The sequence below is a fragment of the Dunckerocampus dactyliophorus genome, chromosome 2 (genome assembly GCF_027744805.1).
Source record: "Dunckerocampus dactyliophorus isolate RoL2022-P2 chromosome 2, RoL_Ddac_1.1, whole genome shotgun sequence".
In the NCBI taxonomy this organism is placed as follows: domain Eukaryota; kingdom Metazoa; phylum Chordata; class Actinopteri; order Syngnathiformes; family Syngnathidae; genus Dunckerocampus; species Dunckerocampus dactyliophorus.
Window position 1 is genome coordinate 29246406 of NC_072820.1, and position 23595 is coordinate 29270000.

Genomic DNA, 23595 nt, shown 5'->3' on the forward strand with positions numbered 1-23595 from the left:
ACGTCATTTCATATCCCTCCAGCTCGAAGTCCATTCCTTTGTTAGCATTGATCCAAGTTTCTGAGATTGCTATAACTTTGAAAGGTTCTTTGAATTGATTCAAATGTTGTTTAATATTAGTAAAGTTTGTGTAATGCTTCTGCTGTTTATGTGGATGATGGATAACTTGTCGTCGTTGATGAAGCTGTTGTTGTATTGCTCCTCCGTATAATAACGGCAGTCGTTTGTAATGTGAGAGAAAAAATTTAAGTCCGGATCAATATCTTTTTCCATATCCAATTGTTTGTGATCTGTAAAGTAAAAAGTGTCCAGTTGTAGATCTTCCTGTAGCATATTGAAGCTGTTTTCCTCCATGTTGGGAGACCTCAATATCTTTCTAGGTCCTTGATGTCTTTGACAACAAGAACTCTGGCCTCTGGTCCTCCATTTGCTTTGATGAAGATTTTGCAGTTTGCACTCCATGTTCCTTGAATCTTTCCTTGCATCCTCAGATCACGTGCTTTCTTCGCAATCTCAGCGTTGCGCTTGGTCAGGTGGTCATTCATGTAGACGTTTGTTCCTTTCAGCTTCTTTCCCTGTTTCAGCAGAGCAACCTTGTATTTCCTATTAGTGAATTTGACGATGATGACGGGTGTAGTACGGTTCCTCCCATACAGTGGGATACAAGTATCAATAGATTGGATGTCTACATCCACGTTCTTTGATTGCAAGAAAGCAACAACTTGTTGCTTTGTTGAGGTGACATCCATTTCATCTGGTTCTTCAGTATTCGCCACTGCTCTGGCATAGGACCTTGGTATGATTCGAAGTCCCGTCACAACCACGTCATTCATTCGCGTGTTCTGATCCATGTCATCTATGGTGTTTTTCAGCAGCTCAATGATTTTATCCTTTTCTTCACATTCCTTTTTGAGAGTGGCTCCCAGTGCAGCATAACTTTCCTGTAATTTTTTATTCTCCACTCTCAGACCTTGCATTTCCTTCCTTAATATCCCCATTTCGTTTTGAAATGCTTCTCTCTGAACTTGAACTTGCTCTCTCATACCTTGCATTTCTCTTTGTATGGCGTTGGAAGACTCTAGCAGACTTTGAATTACTCTTTGCATGGAGTTGGAATTCTCCACAAGTTGCTGCAGCTGTTTTCCATAATCCTCCGTGGTTTTCGCCATGGTATCCTCACTCTTTTCCATTAAACTTCTTTCTTGCTTTTTTGCGCGGTGTTTAACCTTCTGTAAGGCTCTCGCTGTTGCTTTATCTATATTTCCACTCAGTTGTGTCATCTGATTAACTGTGTCATCCTTGTTGGGTCTCGGCGGCGGTTGTGGTAATAGGTAAGCACCTCCGGTTGTCTCAGGAATCTGTTCTAGATCGACATCTTACGTATATATGACTGAATCTGGAGTACTTCGAGCAGAACTGCTAGAGCCATCGCTTGTTGCGCTTCCTCTCCCTCGAGTCTTTGACTTTGACATTGTTTGTGTGTAGATTGAGGCGAGGGGGAGCAAGCGCGAATCAGGAGGGGAGCTTAATGTCAGCTGACTGATGTCATATGACAACTACAAAGTAATGTTTACGCGATTGATCCAAACTACCATGGTGATCTACCGTTGATTGATGTAATGACCACCCCTGGGCTATATGATATGACAAAGGGAACCATAAATCACCTTCATTTAGACATAAAAAACCAAAACATAATTTACTTAGCTTTTCAAAAGAACACGTATCACTGGTGAAACTTACCAAGGATGAGACACCTTCTTTAAGGAGACTTTGATGTGAGATGGGGTACATGGGTGGAGCTCTAGCAGGACTTCCAGCAGCACGTCGGTGGGTTCCAAGCGAGTGTTCAGCGTTGTGGCTACATTCTACTGTAGTACAGGTAGCTGCCATATGACTGATGGTCACATTGTGAGCCTCGAAAGCTCACCAAGCTCCGTGTTTGTTCTTCAAATGCTGTATTAAATTCAAGCTTTTTAACGTGCTCCCCCGGAGAGATATTTTTCGTGGCATGTTTTGCAGGGTGCAAAATTTCTATCACTCTCACAAACGACAGGTAAGTCCCACACGGCAGACATGAATGTTTTGGATTTGACCCGCTTGCACAGTGTGAAGGAAAGTGGGCGGGGGAGGCTCGCTACAGGTTGCGGGCTGCAATAGTACGAGCCAGAGGTGGATCGGCTTTTGTGATCGGTGGTGAAAGGCCGATCGATTGGAGCATCCCTAACTTATATTATATTACGTTTTCTTATAATTATACAGCATTATGTTACAATAATTAAGTAAAAAGTTATTTTATTATGTTAAAAATATTTTACAAATATTTTTATATTAAAAAAGTATTTTATCACCAAAAACTGTGTAAAAAGTGGTACAATTACAACTTTTTTTCTTGAAAAAAATCAGAATTTGTTATTCTAAGACTACCAGTTTATTCTTAATTTATTATTGGAATTTTATGAGAGAAAATCTTTTTTAATCTAGAAAAATATTTGTTAATAAAAATATAATTTGATATAAATTGATGTATAAATTGATTAGAATTTTTTCTTATTTTTCGAATGAGAATAAAGTCGTAAATTTGCAAGAAAAAACTTGTAACTACAGGCATTGCTTGAGACAGCTATGAAAAGGGGGGACTTTGGCCTTGGGAGTGTGGAGGAGGTGCGGGAGAAGGGCTAGACATGATACTCTGTTTGGGCTCAACTGCTCTGTGTTGTTGCCACGTTACAAATAAAAGCTTGCCTGTCTCGCAAATGTACGACTTTATTCTTGTAATATTATCACTTTTTCTTGTAAATTTACGAAAATAAAGTTGTAAATTTACCATCTATGCTCTATTTTCCCCTCTGACACATATGACACGTACGACTTCATTCTCGAAATCTCTGAATTTTTTCCCCTCGATGTGGCCCTAATAGGGCCGCACGGTGGATTAGCATGTTGGCCACACAATCAGGAGATGGGGTTCAAATCTCCCCTGGGCATTTCTGTGTGGAGTTTGCATGTTGTCCCCGTGTGTGTGTGGGTTTTCTCCGGGTACTCCGGTTTCCTCCCACATTCCAAAAACATGCATGTTAGGTTAATTGGAGACTCTAAATTGTCCATAGGTATGAATGTGAGTGTGAATGCTTTTTTGTCTATATGTGCCCTGCCATTAGCTGGCCACCAGTCCAGGGTGTACCCCACCTCTCGCCCAAACGCAGCTGGGATAGGCTCCAGCATACCCCCTCAAAAATAAAAAAATCACAAAAAAGGCGGTAAGACTGTAACTTTTTGGGGTCTTCGTTATTGTACACGTTTTTTGGGGTCTTCGTTATTGTACATGTTTGTAAATTTATTTATTCTTGAAATGTGTGAAAAAAGTAGGGATGCTCCGATCAGGGTTTTATGCCGCCGATACCAATACCAATCATCCATGAGTGAAATCAGCCGATACTGATACTGAAACCGATCACGTGTACATTTTTAAATGTATTATTGGCTATATCGGGGGTCACCAACATGTTTTATTGTGAGAGCTGCTTTTAGAAAATGAAAATGGCCAAGAGCTACTCATTTTTGCAACATTTACTTTCATGGCTTATTTCAACCCAAACAAAGCGAATATGCTTGTTTTACCAGAACATTAACAAAATGCTGGTGTCCACAACTCACATTTTGGCAGACTCCATCGTTTGTGCCTCCGAGCCAAATGAAACGATGGTATTTGTTTTGGTTTCTCCTGTGAAGTGGAGCAGAGTGTCTGCTTGCTTCACATGGCAGAGAAAGGACAGGGAAAGGCGGCAGGAACACATTCAGGAAATCACTCCATCATGAGACTCTTCATTCATGTATGAAAATGATGTCTTGCTACATTAAGGGGAGACTGATATCCAAAGTGAAACTTGTCATTTGCAAGCAAACATCCAAAGTTCAAGGGTCACTTAGTGCTCATTGGTCACGTCACATTTAAAAGCAGACAAAGTCAAAGGTCAAATGAGTACCTCTCCTCCCTTTTTAGACCTAAACGTTTGTGGTTGTTCCATAGCTTTGGACTCTAAAGGATATTTAAGTCACTGAGGGTTAAAGGTCAGGTTGCACATGCTAGTGCAAGCTAATCACTTCTAGCTTTGGAGTGCGATGCTCTAAACAGGTCAGTTAAAGGCTCGGAAGAAGACATCTGTGGAAACTAAAGCCTCTCTTTGCCCTAAATCTGCTGTTTGCGTGACCCCCCCACTACCCCACCTATCAGCAAAAGTGGAACCACGTGTGCGCCACATATGTTTGCCTCTCGCTGCAAGCGTGACGCCACTGCAGCTTCCTCTGAAGTGCGCACAAAACACATTTGAGCAACACAAAAAAAATCATCAGCCTGCTTGGAAACAATCAAAAATGATGCATCAAAGACTTAATTCGGTTATCCAAAGAGTGACTCAAGTGTAGCTTTCATATCACATTCAAAGGGGGGGGGGGGGGTCATGTAAGGTTAGGTCCCTTACTGAAGACAGGAGTGACGGACAGAGATGAGAGCACTTCATCTAAACATTTACAGAATCAATATCGCTTTTCTAAAGTGGGAAAGTAAACACACCAATCACCCAAAGCACGATAGTAAACATTACAAGCTAACAAGGAACTGCATCATTGAATTTGCCAGAAAAAGTCTAACATATTTTATGTATGACAAGATTTATATCAAATTCAACCACACAAGTTTTGGAACAAAGAAGAAACGATCTCCCCTTGGCTAATTTGAGGCGCTGATTTCGAATTTGATGTCCACTGTTGTGTATCAGCCTTCATTTTTGGTAATGTTATGCTCAGTCCCCTAAAAATCTTAAAAATGGCATATATCATAAACTAAAAGCAAAGCAATTTCTGATCTGCCTTCTGTAGGCTAGATTTGCAGCTGTGGAAGCCAGATTCTTGCTGAAACTGCTCAGTTTGCATTGGTTCACTGGTTCATTTCACTAGAAGCAGGAGTGGTATTCTATCTTGTTGAGCTTCACTTCTCTTGGCAGCCTTAGTGCACTTGTCACTTGTCAAGGCAAGATTTCACCAAGACATAAAAGTGATAGAAAAAAGTATCAGGGAAGATGGATGACAGGATGATAGCAGACTACTGCTGGAGTTTCATAGGTGAATCTTCGGGTGCTGAACACACTGTCAATTTAAAAGAAGGAAGCTGTTACCGTAAAATGATGTTCCAAGTAGTTTTATTTCCTCCTCTGTGCTTAATGTAAGCCATATCATCACTTAGTACCTGCTTTTGTTTTCACAGCTTCACATTCATAGATGCAGTGCAACAGTAAAAAAATAAGATCACTCCCAAAGCATATGTCATTTTTTTAAATCAGCGCCGTCAGAATGGCTACAAAGCATGGTTTCCATTCTTGTTTCTTGCAACTTCATTACATTTTGAAGACCTGCGTAAGTCACGACACGCTTACACGCAACTCACTTTATGGCCACTAGAGGGCAAAACAGCGCCATAGCGCTGCATGACTTGGCTGTTTTACAATGGTTTTCATCATGTTTGTTAGCAAGATTAAGCAAAAACCACCTACTTTGACCTGACCACTATTACAACATTGGTTCCGTTTCTGCTATTATGCAATGTACATGTTAATAAGTGACCATGTAGGTCATGACCATGTAGGACACATTGACGTTCAAATTTCACAGTCATTGTGACTCTATCACAATTTTTCAAACATATTAATTGATAAATCATGCTGTTTCGTGGTTAAATACAGTCAAACCTGTCTTAGCGGCCACCTGTATAGAACGGCCACCTGCCTATAGCGGCCGCTGAAAAATCCCCCGCAGAAAATTTACATGTTAGAGACCCTGTGTATAGCAGTCACCTGTCCAACGCGGCCAGCGGCCACCCATTTTGTCTCCCTTGGTCAATATCTGACCGCATATAGCGGCCAAATTACCAACTCAAGTAGAAGCTTCATGCACGAAAAAGTTTTGTTTTTTTAAGCAATGAAGCCGTCGTGTGTAGACTTTAATTACTGAGTCCCAGTTCGACATAAAAAAGCCGTCTTCTTACTTTGTAATGCCGCCCTGAAAAGATTCAATGACGGCCAAAACGGTAATCTTCCCACTTTGCAATGCCGTGAATAGATTCTAAAATAGCCAAAACACCTGAATAAAACATCTAAAATATCACTTAATTGCCGACTAATTAGAGCTTAGAAGCCCATTCAATAAGAAAGGAGCGATGGTATTGTTAGTTTACGACGATCTTCGCACCTCCTCCGCACTCAATTGTTCACGCACACACCCATTCATGATTGCTTCACACGTATCCTGTACATATATCCTCGGGCTCGTTCACTAACATTTTTATTTCTTGCTTTTAAAATCGTGTTTTAAAAAGAATCAAAGATAGAAATTTGTGACGTTCTGCAGGACAGGAGCGAGCGTCCCCTGTCCTGCGCTCTTATTTGGCGGGCTGTGCCTTCTCCGGGAAGGAAGAGGCAGCCGCTTCATGCCTGGTGGCCGCGCAGCTGCGGTCAATTAACATTTGTGGCGGATAAAAGGCCAGCGTCCTCGAATGTGCGGCGCTGGTTCATTGTTGTTATTGATATTACTAGTTTCCTCACCGGAGCTGTTACCTGGATTTACCTACCTGTTTATGTGTCAACAGAGCGTTTTCCCCTATGTCTCTTGGTTTTGCTCCAGTCTTTTTGGGAATACATGTTAATATGTGTGCGCACAAATTCAAAATGGCCACCAACCTGTCTATAACAGCCACTTTTGCCGTTTCCCTTCAGTGGCCGCTATAGACAGGTTTGACTGTACTTAATTTGTCCAAGTATGTCAATATTTAAGCAAATTTTACATACTTTTTGCCTAAATAAAGCATTTTCAAGCATAAAAATGTCAAAATGAAATAAAATACAAACATAAGACATTAAGAAGACGATTGAAATTGTGAATGTAGTATTCTACATTGCTCCCTTGGTGTCAGTGATTGTTTGGTGAGACAAGCACCAGACGTGATCTTTTATTGCTGGTTTAAATGATCTCACAACAGGCACACGAATAACAACATAATCATCATAACAACAACACAGGCTACGCTGGCAGCCATAACCCACGACGAGCTAAAACTTTTGAAAACTTGTGAAACTGAACTCCCGACGTTACTTCCTGTCTGCCCTCCATTCTGCTCCTCTCCTAGCACCGAAACACATTTAGCGTGACACGCACGAGCACGAGTTTCATTTACATCTTAAATGGATTATTTTCTCTCCTTATATGCTGTCTACTATGTTGGGTGATAGGAGTGTAAACGTGACTATAGGGTTGTTATTTCATATCTAGAGGGCTCTAATAGCGTTCAGAAAAACGCTATTAGAAAAAAAAAACCCGCCCAAAATGGACACGTTTAAACATTTTCCCATATCATGCCACTTTGTTTATTTAAAAAAAAGATGTATTATTTTTTGTGTGTGCATTTCTGGGATACCTTAATTTTAGTGCATTTAAAAATCTATATCTACTATTGTTAAATGACGTACAAAAATGACGTATTTTTGCTCCATTTTATGGAAGTGTGAAGCTAGGGCCGAGAGAAAGGTGTGGATGCAGGAAGTTATTTTGAAAAATTAACAAATGTTTCCTCCAAAATTTGGATTATTTTAAACATTCATAGGCCAGCATTAAAAAACATTAAAAAAAAACATTTTTCTTAATTTCTGAGGGAATAGATACAAAAAAATGGCGAGTAATTGAGACGCCCCCAAAAAATGCCTTTTTTGACACACGGCTCACTCCCCCCCCCACCAAACCCTCCTGCTAGCTAGACGTTGACCAACATTTGCAATAAAAGTGATTGTAATTACTCTTATTATATTAGATTCAGCTCCAGAACCCTCCCCTTCTCTCTTCTATATGCCTCGCTCACTTCATGTATGCATTTTAAAGTATAACATGTGTACAGTACAGCTACGTACCGCTAAGGAATGATAATGTTAGCTAAGTCATTGTGTAGCCTATAGCCTGGTCGTCTGACTAGTGCAGGGGTTGCCAACCAGTCGATCGTGAGATAGTAGTTGATCTTCCTTCCATCCATCCATCCATCCATCCATCCATCCATCCATTCATCCATCCATCGTCTATGCTGCTTATCAAGATCAAGATCAAGATCAAGAGAGTTTTATTGTCATGTGCACAGTAAAACAATTCTCACTAGGGTCGTGGGTATGCTGGAGCCTATCCCAGCTGACTTTGGGCGAGAGGCGGAGTACACCCTGGACTGGTCGTCAGCCAATCGCAGGGCATGAAACTTTTATGTAACAACAATATGTCTCAGAATTTGTTTTGGAGTGTAAAAACGTAAATGTGGTTTGCTCACGACAGGCCCAACCCGGACCAAGAGCCACAAAAATATGGGCGTAGTGGTCCCCAAAGTGCGGCTCAGGGGCCATCTGCAGCCCGTGGCTCATTTGTCATTGCATCATTGCAGAAACAAAATAACATTTAAAAAACAGAAAAAATGATAAAAATACAGCAAAAGGCTCAATTAGAAAAAGTTGAAATGTTGAAACCAACAACCAATAATAACACAATGCATATATTGTACACACATATGCACATATATACACACATATACATATATATATATATATATATACAGTATATATATCCCGCTTGGTGGTGAGTGACCACTGGACTAGTGCCGGAGGCCGGTAAGTTTCACTTTGGTGTCGTCAAGGACCGTCAAACAAAGTGTCAAATCTGAACACTTGAGGTCTATTGAACACTTGATCTGAACACAAAATATTATCAGTGAAGCATCAAGACATATTTATTATTTATCATTCAACCTTGTTACACGTATGCTGCACCTTCGACCTGCATTATCACATATTTATCAGTTATTACCCACTCAGGGTGATAATATGGAAATGACTTTTATGTGTAAAAAAACAGCTTATTTTCTAAGAAAAAAACAAAGAAAAGAAATCCAACACAAATTTGCATGAATGTGTAACACCTTAGATGTGCATTACAGCTAATGGCCAGCGGGGGGCGACTTGAAAGGTAGCAAAAAGTATCCATGAAGTAACTGAGCAGTTGGGCAAGCTACTTTTAAAATGTTATTCGAGTTACTAATTACCTTCACCAAAGAAGTAATGAATTAGTAACTAAATTACTCCTTCATAAATGGAATTAGGAATTGGGATTGTTATCGATAGTGCCTTGCATCATGATTTTAGTAAGTGCAAGAGGGAGGAAATACCGAGAAAGAGGAAGCAGCGAAGTGCTTGTCAGAACACCACAAGACACATGTCAAAGTGTGTCATAAGGGCCATTTGAAGGTTACGACAGGTCGCAGTAGCCGCCATGCCTCTCAGCTGATGTGAAACTCCTCTGCTAAGGACGCCGATAGGAAGTGAAGCTTCCCGAGACGAGAGGCTTTGAGGTGTGTGTTTCACTTGAGTGGTTACAGCGGGATGCTGCATGACGTGCGCCGGCCTCCGTTGTCTGATCCCAGTGACAGCGCAAGTGTTTACGTCGGCGGAAATACACCCCGTTGTCTGCTTGCTAAACTATTCTAATTTGTCAAGTAGTTTGTCCTTTGCAACAATTACAAGGCGCTGAAAAAGTGAGAAAATGGAATCGGTTGCTAGGTCGGTAGCTAGCAGCTAGCGCTAGCTAGTTTGATAAAAGTGCTGAAAACTCTTATTCAAATGTTAACTGTTTGCAAACTGTTGTTCTGATGGAAATGTAATAAAAATGTGCACGTAAACAACTAATTTTGAACATGTCTGCAAAGTTTGTAGTGTACAACAGCTATCTAGCCCTTAACCATTGCATACACCCCTCTAGTTAGGGCTAGTGTGCTATTGTAGCTAGCTAGATACATGTGCTTTGAACTTTTGAACATAGTTGTTGTTTTTTTCACAACATACTTTTCTGATAAAAATGTGTACATAAACAACTACTTTGCATGTTTAAGTAGCTTGTACTTTACATCAACAAAAGGTGTAGAAAAAGGGTGAAATGTGAAAAAAAATGTGGCTAACTAGCCACAAACAATAATGCAGATAGATATAGTTAGCTAGGGCCTAGCTTGACAGGTAAAGCACTAATTTCGGATATGTCAACAAACTTTCCTCTTGTAAATGTTCTTCTTGTAATATTATGACTTTATTTCCACAATACTTTGACTTTATTCCCATAATATTATTAATAATATTATTAACTTTTTCTCCCCAACCTAATTTTCCAAAAATAACAACTTTTTTCGCTTGGTTTGTTTCTCATAATATTACGACTTATTAAAAATAAGGTTTTTTTCTTTAATATTTCAACTCCATGCTACTAAAATTACATTCTTTTTCCTCATAATATTCAGAGTTTATTGTCATAAAATAGTGACTTTTTTCTTGTTAATATACGACTTCTTTCTCTTAATATTTAGACTTTATTCTCGTAAAATTACAGCTGTTTTTTCCATTTCTGCTGTTGTTTTTTCCCCCCAAATGTTTCTTCTTTTGAATTTTCTTCTCATAAGTATGACCTTATTCCCATAATCTTCTCCAACCAAATTTTCCAAAAATTGCAACTTAATTTTTTTTATGTTTGTTTCTCATAATATTACAACTTAAAAATATGTCTTTTTAAAAAATATTTCAACTTCATGCAACTGAAATTATTTTTCTTCATAATATTGCGATGTTATTCTCATTAGATGACAACTTTTTTCTCTTAATATTTTGACTTTATTCTTGTAAAATTAGTGCTGATTTTTCCATTCTTGCTGTGCTTTGTTTTTTTGTTTTTTTTCGTTTTCTCGTTAAATTCTATTTTCAGAATGTGCAATGGGCCAATAAAAAAAAAAAAACAGCTGCGGGCCACAATTGGTCCTCGGGCTGAATTTGGACACCCCCGAGCTCGGGGATAGTTTACTACTATTGCTAGCTTGACAGACATGCTTTGAACTCTTGAAAGTGCTCAAAGTTGTAAGTACAGTCAAACTTGTCTATAGCGGCTACTAGAGGGAGTCTGCAAAAGTGACCGCTATAGACAGGTGGCCTCTATAGACAGGTTGGCGTCCAGTTTGAATGTTGACCAGTAGAGGAAAAAAAAGAAAAAAAAGGGGGGCAAAAAACAAATAAAATAATGTTGACTGGTAGAGGGCACTGTGGGACTGCGGATAAAAGTTGTACAGCACTACTGATGTTCTTATTCTTTTTCTTGTGTTTTCTTTCTTTTCTTGGGAGAATGAACAGAATAAGAATTTCATTGCTTAGTATAACTGTCTGTTTTACTATGCATATGACAAAACTCTTGAATCTTGAATCTACTAGGCTTGTTATTATCCACGACCCACAGAACAAAGCTGTGCTAGTAATGTCTTACGCTTGTTTTTAATATTTTACTTTTTATACGGCAGAGTGTCATTACAGCTTTAGTTCATCAGGAAGTGACGGGAAGTGACGGTGGGCGTCCCGAGCAGGAGAGCTAGGCTCAGTGCTAGCTGTGAGTTTGGAGAGAGTTGGGAAGTGTGTTTATGTTGGCGTGGATGTAAAGTCCTGCAGTGTTCTCCGCTGTTAATAAAGCCATTAAAGTGCATCGGCGACGTGAGTCTCTCCTTCCCCACAACAAGCGGCATTACAGTATTGACCAGTGCACACCAGGAAATAAACGGTGTCATTTCTTACAGGCATTGGCTGGACAGCTATGTAGTGGGGCTTGTTTAACCTTTGCCTTATGGGCAAGCAGGAAGGAGAGACGATGCTGAGAGATGTGTGTGTGTTCTGAGCTGCTGTCTGGTGGCCGCGTTCAATAAATAAAGTTGGCAGAAGCAACAGGAGAAGTTTCCTTCTTTGCTTCGGAGCTGAATAACACTGACAAGTTAACAGACTAGTAGCGAACGGAAAAGAAGACGGCTTTGTTTGTGTCGAATACAGAAGATGAGGACTTTGATGGATTTGTGGATGAGGATTGATGAAAAATAACGTGAGTACATTCTAAAATACTTCAATTAAGTACAACCCAACTCAGTTTTGCTCCCGCTGCTGCATGCATGCTAGCGTATGTTTTTTTTTTATTGTAGCGTCGCTGGGAGCACGTCCTGTTCCCAGCCTAATTTGAGGTAATGTTTTGGTGCAAATGCTCTTAAAGTTACATGTTTGACCAGGAAATAGCAAGCTCAAAAGAAGACGGCTTTTTTATGTGGAACAACTGACAGTTTGTGTGGATCTTGTGAATGATTGTGACTGAGCTAGGACTCAGTAATTAAAGTCTACACACAACGGCTTTGTTGATTGAAAAACGAAACATTTTCGTGCATGAAGCTTCTACTTGAGTTGGTAATTTGGCCGCTATATGCGGTCAGATATTGACCAAGGGAGACAAAATGGGTGGCCGCTGGCCGCGTTGGACAGGTGACTGCTATACACAGGGTCTATAACATGTAAATTTGCTGGGGGGGGGGATTTTTCAGTGGCTGCTATAGGCAGGTGGCCGTTCTATAAAGGTGGCCGATAAGACAGGTTTGACTGTATTTATTTTGTATCTGAAAAACTACTAGCTAGCTAGCCAGCAGCACACGGCTGTCAATTTGCTTATGTTAGTAATGTTCCGAGAACAAAGAGGGTGTCAGGACAAACAGTAAGTCCATGAATGGGCAATTTGTCATCAAAAAGCTGCAGCTGAGTCACATGACTAGCTCAGAGAAGACGCCCGACGTTACCAAAGGGACCATTCGTTTGCAATGTTTATTTCCACAATGTCAGCCTGCTCTGTGCAATGAAGCTCTTATCTCCACAGTGCTTATGATAAGTTATCAGACACTTCAAGCAAGCTGAGGAATTGTTTGGGATCGCCCCCCCAAAGATGTTTTCCTAGATAGCGGCCATGTTTTTTAAGCAATCTTGCTCAAACTTTATACACACGTACTTGTCAGTCCCCTAAAGATGTGTACCAAATTTCGCGGTGATTCAGCCAAACACCCTAAAGTTACAGCAGGTGTTTTGTTGAGCTGTGTGAGAAATGTCATGCCAATCTGACTTATGGAGTTTAACAACAGCGCTTTGACACATTTTCACCTTTTTGTGCAACACTTCAGGAATAGAAGAGTTAGCTTACACAAATATATACAAAATACAGTGAATTGTAATGCAGCACACTATTTTTGTGTATCTGCATTTGATTTAATTAAAATAGACAATTGTTGTACTTTTGCTAATGTTGTGAAAACTAGCATACAAACATTGTTGTTATTATGTGCATTTCTTACATGCATAGTCAATATTTTTGGTATTTCTTTGTTAAAATTATTTTTTTAATTGAATAATATTTTTTTATTGTGTATGTATATTTTTTCTGATTCCATAAAAATTCAGAAAGCTTCATCTAGATATTTTTCTGGTGTTAACATTTGTTCCCTACATATTCCCTATCCCTGTATGTTTTTTAAACCTATCATTTATTATCATTTTTACACACTATTGTTGATATTGCAAAAAGTGTGTTTTTAAACGTTTTCACATAGCATAGTCATTTTATTCATTTTACAGTTTCATCATTTATTTTTTTATCATGAATGTATATTTTCTGATTTGTTTTACCTGTCCCCAGATATTTTTTCTGATGTTAAAATGTTTCCTCCATGCATATTTTTGTATCCTGCACAACAAATATTATGTTTTTGCGTTATTCCGTTTTCATATATGATGCATTCTCTCCACTGTTGCTGTTGAACATGTTAACATGGATTACTTAAATGACGTCTTTCTCTTGTTAGTAGGATTCTAACTCCCAAGTGCTTGTGTTCATTTTTCACTTATCAGCAAAAACTGGAGCGAACATAAGTGAAAAATGGACAAACACTTTTCCTTTTCACTGACAAAGTGACTTTTTTTGTCACAAAGTCATGATTGACTTATTTTATCTGTCAGGCAATTCGTCTTCATCACACAATAAAGTGTGTGTGTGTGTGTGTGCATTGTCTTGTGTAACACACTCACACACACTGTATGCACCTGTTAAAGCCACCCACACCTACACACACACACACACACACACACTAATAAGCTAGAAGCATTGAGCAAACACGTCCCCTACTAAGACAAGTCCTCTTACCTTTTTGTGAAGACATGGTCTCTTCCTCAGCAGATACACGATGCTCTGACTAGTCTTCCTCTGTCTTTAACCCTGTCTTCACCTCTCTCTAACCCACTCACTTCCTCTTCCTCTCTCTGGCATCGATGCTCTTCTTCGTGTGTGTGTGTGTGTGTGTGTGTTCCTCTGGCATGCACTTGCTTATGAAGAACAGCCTCCTCCTCTTCCTCCTCTCTTACACATCATTTCCTCAACTTTCTGCTCTCTCTCTCTCTCTCTCTTTCAGGAAAAGTGGGTCTCACGCACACGCACAGACTTGTACCAATGTCATCCTCCTTAAGCTCCACCCCCTTTTTAAACATACTGTAGAGGCCATTATGTAATAGCATTGATTGCAGCCTCATGGGAAAACCTTGATTTCATGGCCACTTCAAGGACCCTACAATTGTGTGTGTGTGTGTGTTGTGTTCATGGACTGTGCACTGTTTCTGGCAACAATGTTGGTCTTTGTGAGTAAGCGCCACAACTCATCTTTTCATGACGACACAGCCGCCTGACTGGAAATGTAAACCAAAATACTTAATAATTATTTTTCAGGTTGCGTCAACAAACAGGTGCTGAAAAAGTGGGAAAATGGCTAGCTAGCTTCTAACGCTAACACCAGATAAAGAGCATGACATAATAAAATACAGTCATCTGAGTATGTTTACATTAGTGTAAAGTCTCAAACATGCTAGCTAGCTAGCTAGCCAGTCATCAACAGACAGAATAACATGTTATAAAATACAACCTTTTTTCATTGTGTTAAATAGTATCAAGTTGACCACAACTTAAAAGTTGCTAGCTGGCTAATTAGCAACACTGCTGGCTAGTGAGCTAGCCAGCCAGCATGCTAAGGGGATAGCTAGCAGACCTGCCAACCTTGAAGAGAATTGAAGAGAAAAGCTACATGGTGGTCACTCTCCGGCCATCTACACCTTTCAGGTATCAACTTATTGCCACCCCAATGAAAAATTTCTGTCTCTGCCGCTGCGGCTGCACTTAAGGTCCTAAGCCTGCAATGAAAATCATGACACTGGATTTTATTCCCTGGACTTTTTAATGATTAAAAAAATGTAAATGGCTACTCTGTTGACTTTTAAAACAAATGTCACAGCCTAAGCCTAATGGCAAGTATTTCTCAGATGTTGTACAATGTTGTTTACGGCCATGTTGAGAAGCTCATTGCTGATGCTGTATCCATTAGCTTCACAACAGATGTGTGTTAATTCCACCACAGGAGATATGTCATGTTGCACACATCGGTATCGGCTGATACCGATGTCGGAATGGGAAACTGAGAATTGGACAATATCAGCATTGGTTATTGGCAAAAAAGCCGAATATCGGACATCCCTAACATTTACCAAAAGGTGCTAGCCGGCTACTTAGGAGTTTTGCTTGGTAGCGAGCTAGTCAGTTTGCACATCACGTGACAGCACTTATAGTCATCAAAGTTTATGATGATGATAATGATGCTGTTTACTACTATGGTGATGACTTCATACCCCTGACAAGCTCCTGTAAATAGGCAATACTTACAAATCTACTGGAAGTGAGTTGATAATGCATCCTCTACTTGACAGTATGACTTCCCGTTCCTGCCGACTCTCCCTAACCTTTCTCTGCCGTGTGTTACCATGGAAACCGCATAAAGCATGAGTGCGAATTCTGCCTAGCAAAAAGGGCAAAAATCGTCTCTAGATAGTTCTGTTGAACTATATTCTTATGCTTCAACCCCCCCCATACAAACTTGCCGCACGGCAATAAGACCATGCACCTGTGTATTTGAGGACACAAATTACAATCTATTTTATTTCACATATTCCACTAAATACTGCTTAAGACAGTCCTCTCTTTGCACTTCAGCGACACGTAGGTTAGCAATCTGCTCTTGTGATGAACGACGAGGGCAAACAAGCCTGAGGGGAGTCCAAATATTTGATGGGAGGTGTTGCATTTGAAGGCTTTATATTTGAATGAATCGTCTTTGCTTAAGTGCAATCATACCAGCCAATGAAACGGTGTATTTAGCGAACAGGACTCAACCCATTTGTGAACAAATAGAAAATAACAGGAGAGGCAGTTGAATACAATGAATAAATACACCAGCGACGTTACTGGAAGAGTTAACACATGAACCGTTTTCTTTCAGAGCGAACATGCATGTTTTTTAGGGCGGAAGATGATTTGTGAGGCATGCACTTTAATGAAATAGCACTGCAATAACAATAATTCACGACATTTCAAGCTTTACTTAAAAGCCTTGCTGCTATTTGGCTAATGAACTAAGCACATCCATCATGGGACCTCACCAGATGCCATCCCGCCTGCTGTCAAACAAAGAGATTGACACAACAGTGGGATGGATGCTATTTTCATGAACACAGGAGGCCTCCCCCAGAAGACATACAGTATGTTTACTCATATATTGTCCCTTAAAAGCAGGTCAATAGGCTATCTTTACCTTTTTCAATACACATAAGCAAACACACGCATACATATAGTATATATACACACACACATATATATGTGTGTGTGTACACATATATATGTGTGTAACCCGCCCTGTTTCGCACCACCCGCACCAGGGCCCAAACACAGGACCTTTGCAATGGGAGGCGAAAGCGCTGACCACACGGCCAAAAGCCCAGACTGTTGACCACGTGTTCAGCAAAGCTGGGGGAAAAAGGATCTTGAATATGTTTCCTGATAATAAGTGGGTGATGTATTAGTAACAAAATGATGCCACATCATTTGATAGAAATGAAAATGATCACCCTATAGAGGGGGGAAATCAAAGACACCCCAAAAATGAAAGTGAAAAAATGATGCAGCACACTGGTCCATTTTGCTAAAATGTCATTGTAGCAACTCAAAATGATTCTCAGTAGTTTGTGTGGCCCCCACGTGCTTGTACGCATGCCTGACAACGTCGGGGCATGCTCCTAATGAGACTACGGATGGTGTCCGTAGTGTCCTGGGGGATCTCCTCCCAGATCTGGACCAGGGCATCAGTGAGCTCCTGGACAGTCTGAGGAGCAACCTGGCGGCGCCGGATGGACCTAAACATAATGTCCCAGAGGTGTTCTATTGGGTTTAGGTCAGGTGAACGTGGGGGCCAGTCAATGGTATCAATTCCTTCATCCTCCAGGAACTACCTGCATACACTAGCCACATGAGGTCGGGCATTGTCGTGGACCAGGAGGAACCCGATACTGGAGAAGGCAAGGCGAGCGATACGCCAAGGTCAACATGGTCCACAGGGTTCGCTTTGGTGGAGGAGGTGCGACAGTCTGGGCAGGCATCAACAGTCAGCGCAAAACATTCAGTATTTGGTGACTGTCGATGGCTCAGTCACTGCACGTTCGTACCTCATGATCCAAAACAATGATTGGTTTGGTTTGGTTTAATGTTATTTGAACATGAAGGTTACAATGGAATACATCTGATGAATCATTTCACAGTTCCACATGTCCAAAAGGATGAGGAAAAAGCAAAGCTGATTTAATTCTTATTTAAGTCCTGACCTGAATCCTATTGAGATGCTGTGGCATGACCTTCAAAAGGCGGTTCTGTCTCTCTATGCTCTGTGTTGTCGCTCTGCTGCCGCCTATCTGCCGTCTCTTGCAGTGCATACTGTTCTCCGCAGCAGCGGCGCCACCATGGCACATCTGCAGCTCCTCAGGGCTCCTGGCCTTTTTAAGCTCCTTGCCTGCTTCCTGTATTGCTATGCCTTATACTGTATGTTACCTTATCACATGTTTAACTCCCTGCTCAACCTTACCTGCACTGTGAGTATATTTCCTCCCTGCCTGGCAGTCTCCAGCAGTGGCACGTTAGTACTCTCGCTAAAGCTGCCTGCCTGCTCAGTTTTCAGCAGCGCCTTTAGTTTTCTCATTTCCTGATTGGTTCTCAGCAGCGCCTTTTGTTAGTTGGTATTTTTCCCTGCAACCACTTTTTCTCGTAGCGCTTTTTGTTATCCCTTTTTCCGTGCCATGGCCCCGTATTTTGTGTTGGACTCATTACCTTTTGCTGCTTTTGTATTTTGGCGTTTTTCACTCCTGTGGAGGACATTCTTTGAAATAAACACCTTTTTTTTTTAAATCACAGACTGTCTCCTCTCACTGCTTGAGCTAATTGTGACAGGTTCATGCTGGAAAACCCTCCAATGTGGCTGAATTACAACAATTCTGCAAAGATGAGTGGGCCAAAATTCCTCCCCAACGCTGTAAGAGACTCATTGCAAGTTATCACAAACACTTGATTGCAGTTGTTGCTGCTAAGGGTGGTCCAGCCAGTTATTAGGTTTAGGGAGCAATCACTGTTTCACACAAGGACATGTAGGTTTGGATTTTTTTTTTTGTCCCTTAATAATAAAAAGTTTCATTTAAAAACTGCATTTTGTGTTCAGTTGTGTTGTCATTGACTAATATTTACATTTGTTTGATGATCTGAAACATTTTAGTGTGACAAACAGGCAAAAAAAAGAAAAAGAAATGAGGTCCTGGAGCCAATGGAGCCACTAGCGGGAACAAATATTGAGCAGCAGTGGACACAGAAAAGAGTATTTTCATTGGTAAATTTAGCTTGAAAGCCCGGGCAGCTTTTGCAACAAGACCCAAGTGATTTGTAGCTACTGTCGCTGATTTGAGTTGTCACGGACGACGTCGACCTGCTAGAGCGGCGAGAATGTACCAAAGCACTGCCGGTATTTTTTTTTAAACTGTCATTCATTCGTTCATTCATTCATTCATTCAGTGGTATCTTGGCATAATGTGCCAAATGTCGAGTGTTTTTTATATGGAGCAGTCTCTCGACTGATGTTTTTGCTTTGAACTCCGAGCTCAAATTTGGGTATGAGCTGCTAGTTACCTGCAGGCATAGCCGAGGACGGCTGTTTGAGGCTTAAGTCAACGTCACCCTAGCTGAAGAGCTAGCGGTGCTAATAGCACTGCCGACTGGCTAATCAACAGGAAAGATCATCAGTAAAACATACGTACATAGCGATCTAATTTATCTTATTTATTATGTATTGTGGACAACTATGATAGGACCCACATCAAATTAAAAGCACTAAATGAATATAGACACACCATCCACAAGTACCAGCCTGGACTGTCAACGTTATTGTTTTTCAGGGAGGTTGTGTACCGAACAAATATGCAAATTAGCGCTCAATAAGGTCAACAAATCTTACCTTTATGTATTCCCACATAGTATCAGCATTTGGGACCAAATATGAGGTGAAAGAAAAATGGTAAAAATACAGTAGTAGTCTATCTGTGCGGCATGAGATAGTTACATGGTGCATTCAAGAACCGCCATACAAAATGAGACAAAGCGCTGCTGCATTAAACATGCAAAAACTGGGGGATTTCTAAATGTATATTACTTTTTGAAAAAAATAATAGCCCATATTTCCAAAATTGATATCCCTTTACATAAAAATGTATGTAGTTATATATTATATTAAAATAATATTATTTATTATGTATACTTTTGTAAGAACTTCAAAATGTTCACAAATTAAATCTGTTATTTATTCTATTTTATTTGTATTTTCATAATTTTATTTTTAACATGGTTATTTTGTAAATAATTGCAAAAGGTTCACAAATTAAACATTTACTCTTATTATCTTGATTAATTTTAATGTTATTTATAGTAAAAGTTTATAAAAGTTCGGAAAAGTTGACAAGCAAGCAATGCTACAATTTAGATGAACAGAATTCCTTTTATTCTTTGTTGCTGGGCAGAATTTGCGGATCAGCGCAAAGGGAACTACTCCATCCTATCCAGACTGGCACCATTGTGAACCTCTTTTAGTGTTTAGACGTTTGCTCATCTGACTTGTTCCATGGCAAAGCAAGATCAATCCAGATCTGATCCAGATTGTGCATTTGGCACCAATGTAAACTTAACATAGGAAAGGTAATTAAGCATGTTTGGGCGTTTGCTTCGGTCAAATCTGGTGCAACTACAGCAGAATCTGCGAACTAGCCACTAACAGCGAGGCTACCTAAATGTAGATCAGATGCAAATTGGGTACTTGGCACCAAATTCAACATAGAAAAGCAAATTCAGCATGTTTAGTTGTGTCAAATGTTCAGTTCTGTCAAAATCCGGTCTGATTACAGCAGAATTTCCTAACCAGAAACCAACAGTAAAACTGAGATCTGTGTCAGATCTTAAATCCAGATCTGACACAGATTGTGCATTTGTCATCCATGTTTAATTTAACATGGATCAGATGAAAGGTAAATGAGCATGTTTAGACTTTTAGTTCTGTCACATCTGGTGCAACTACAGCAGAGTTTGTTCACCCGTCACTAACTGCAAACGTACCTCAATTCACATCTCATCCAGATTGTGCATTTGGCACCAATGGAAACATAACATAGGAAAGCTAATTCAGCATGTTCAGATTATTTAGTTCCGTCGAATCTAGTGTGACTACTGCAGAACTTTCTATCAAACCACTAACAGCGAAACTACCGCAATTCAGATCTGATCCAGAGTGTTTGTAATCAATGTAAACTTAACACAGACTTACTGGAACACGATTAGGCATTTAGAAGACTGTCAAATCCAGAATGATGTGAACAGAAGTGGCAAATGAGACACTAATCAAGCTCTGACGCAGATTGCATATTTGATAACAATGTAAATTTAGTAGACTCACTTCGCATTAGAAGTCTGATTAGAAGTCTGTCAACTCTTCTATGATCGGAGCAGAATTTGCAAATGAGACACTCATCAAGAGCCGATCCACATTTGGAACTGATGTAAACCTAACACATAACTCATTTAACATGATTAGACGCTTAGAGGTCTGTCAGATCGTGTGTGATGTGAACATAATTTGCAAATGTGGCACTAATCAAGATTCGATTCAGATTTGGCACCATTGTAAACATTCCGTTTAACATGTGTCTATCCTGTATGATTTGAACAGAATTTGATAACCGCACACTCAAATGGCAAACCAAGTTTGATCCAGATCTGATCCAGATCGCGCATGTCAACGGTGTAAACTTAGCATAGGAAATGTCATTGAATATGTTTCGAAGCTGAGATCTCTGTCATTGTAATAAGTTGTACTTTTGTGTGATTTTATAGAGTAGCTACAAAAGACGCCCTGGGGGAGGTCTGACAAGCCGTGGCTAATTCGGTTTATCGACAGCACAAAAGGAGACATTCCGGCCTTAACGGTAAAAGATTGCTAATGCTGCAGTGAGCGCTTCCCTTTGAAGATATTTTGATTGAAGCTTAAACGGCTTAAACCGTTGCGGAGGCGCTGGCTCACGTGATGTTGAAATATCGACCTTGTTACGCCTGAGTGGTTAAAAATAACATTAGAGAATGGAGACGCCGCTCAAATAATCAGCAGGGAAAACATTTAGTGTGGACTAAAGTGGAAAGAAGCTATTTTTAGTCAGTCTGTGATATCATATCACGATATTACACGCTCAATGGCAAGCCAATACGTGCAAAAAACCCCTCACAGTTCTCCCCTTAATTAATATTAATGTGTTTAACTAACAAAATACCATCCCACGGAACCGGCTGATGAGTAAACATTCATTTAAGCCAAGAGTAATGCCATTTAGAGTGATTCGTTTGAGTCTGATGCTCTGAATAAAGCATATTAAGAACGCTAAACTAGTTTATCTGCTTCCTCTTTGGCAGAGCATCCTCTTAAGATCCTGACAGAGAGAGAGTGGAGCGTGGTAGGATGACATCTCTAATGTACTTTGTGGCACTTTAAAATCCCCCTAAAAGCTGATAAATGCAATGAAGGTGTCTTTGTTGCTAATGAGATCCCAAAAGACAGTTTCCACGCTTGTGGGAAGACTTTTGACAGGATTTTTTCTGTCCATTCATTCAGAAAAGACACGTACTTGATCGTTTAAATGCCTTAAAGCTGCAGTATGCGTGAATGGCATCACATAAGGAAGGCAACAGAAAGCCTCGTGAAGGAAAGAAATGTAAAGATAGAATGGAGGGGTCAGTCACAACAGCAAGATTAATACATAATTCATAGGACCTCAGGACACATGCTGACCTTTTATTAGCGGAGGCCGCTCAGGCCATGGAGCGTTACCGTGGCAATGAGGTCCCTGAGGAAGTCTGAGCAGGGAGGAGGGTGGAAAAAAAAGTCCACAAAGAGTGGCTCTGTATTGTCTGCAAGATAAGACACAGGATGTTTGCCACCAAAAAGCTATCTGAAAATGTTTTTAAATTGCGTTTATGACCTGATCTAAAATCTTGCAAGATCGTAAGAGGGAAATTTGGCACCAAAAGAGACTGAAATCATTTCACTTAAATTGCGTTTATAACCTAATTTAAAATCTGCCAAAATCACGGGAGGGATCATTGTCACCAAAAAATGCTTAAAGAATATAAAAAATTGCATGTATAACCATTTTAAATCTTGTAAGATCACAAGGGTGATAAGTGACCAAAAAAAAATGTATATGGTTTTACATTTTTTTAAAAATTGTAATTTCAATTCTTGCAAGATCACGAGAAGGATAGTTGTCACCAAAAAATGTTTAAAGAATATTAGAAAATTAGTTTGTAACCGCATTCTAAATCTTGCAAGATCACGAAAGTGATCATTGTCATAAGAAAATCTTAAAAATGGTTTTCATTCATTCTTATTAATACATTTGTCCAACGTGTTGTTGAATAGCTTTTCAATGATTTTGGAAAAATGTGGCAAAAAGGAAACTGGGCAGTAGTTTGTGAATTGATGTTTGTGTCCGAATTTGAAGATTTTGAACTAGTTTAGCTGTTTTTAGCTGTCATGCTGTTTGTCATAAAAAAAAAATCCTAAACTGGTTTTAAATGGTTTTTATATCTTAAATGCAGTTTATGACCTCATTTTAAATCTTGCAAGATTGCGAGAGGGATAACTGGCACCCAAAAAAGCTTAACATGGTTTTAAATTACATTTATAACCTGATGTAAAATCTTGCAATGGCACCAAAAAGTTGGAAATGGTTTTAAATGCTGCTTATAATCCCACTGAAAATCTTGCACGATCACAAGGGCGATAAGTGGCAGCATAACAAGATGTTAAAATGGTTTAAAATTGCATTTATCACCTTACAAATCTTACATTGCCACCAAAGACTTTGAAATGGTTTTAAACTGTGATTATAACCCATTTATAATCTTGGAAGATCACAAGAATGATAAAGGAGATTTCTAAAAAACGTTGTTTCTTAATATCATTTAATTATGAATACAGTACTTTTAAAAAATATATATAAATACAACAACGTCTATATGTGCCCTGCAACTGGCTGGCGACCAGTCCAGGGTGTACCCCACCTCTCGCCCTAAGTTAGCTGGGATAGGCTCCAGCATACCCGCGACCCTAGTGAGGATAAACGGCATAGAAAACAGATGGGTGGACAAATACAACAAATCAGGACAATTCTATTAGCGCCAAACTAGCAAACACTGCCCTCT

General features: G+C 39.8%; 1 protein-coding gene across 2 annotated transcripts in view; it reads right to left on the reverse strand.

Annotated features, from left to right (window-relative positions):
- The window catches only part of entpd1 (ectonucleoside triphosphate diphosphohydrolase 1), a 36823-nt gene extending 17387 nt beyond the window's left edge, over window positions 1-19436 (reverse strand). Inside the window, exon 1 of one of the 2 annotated variants that reach the window (XM_054758253.1) lies at window positions 19313-19436. Coding sequence is in view for 1 of the 2 variants with exons in the window: in XM_054758234.1 (XP_054614209.1) it covers window positions 14095-14110 (16 nt within the window). In the remaining variant the exon portion in view is untranslated. Of the gene's footprint in view, window positions 1-14094; window positions 14341-19312 lie in introns of those variants that run through there. The other variant, XM_054758234.1, reaches the window with a different exon arrangement.
- Between the last annotated feature and the right edge of the window lie 4159 nt (window positions 19437-23595).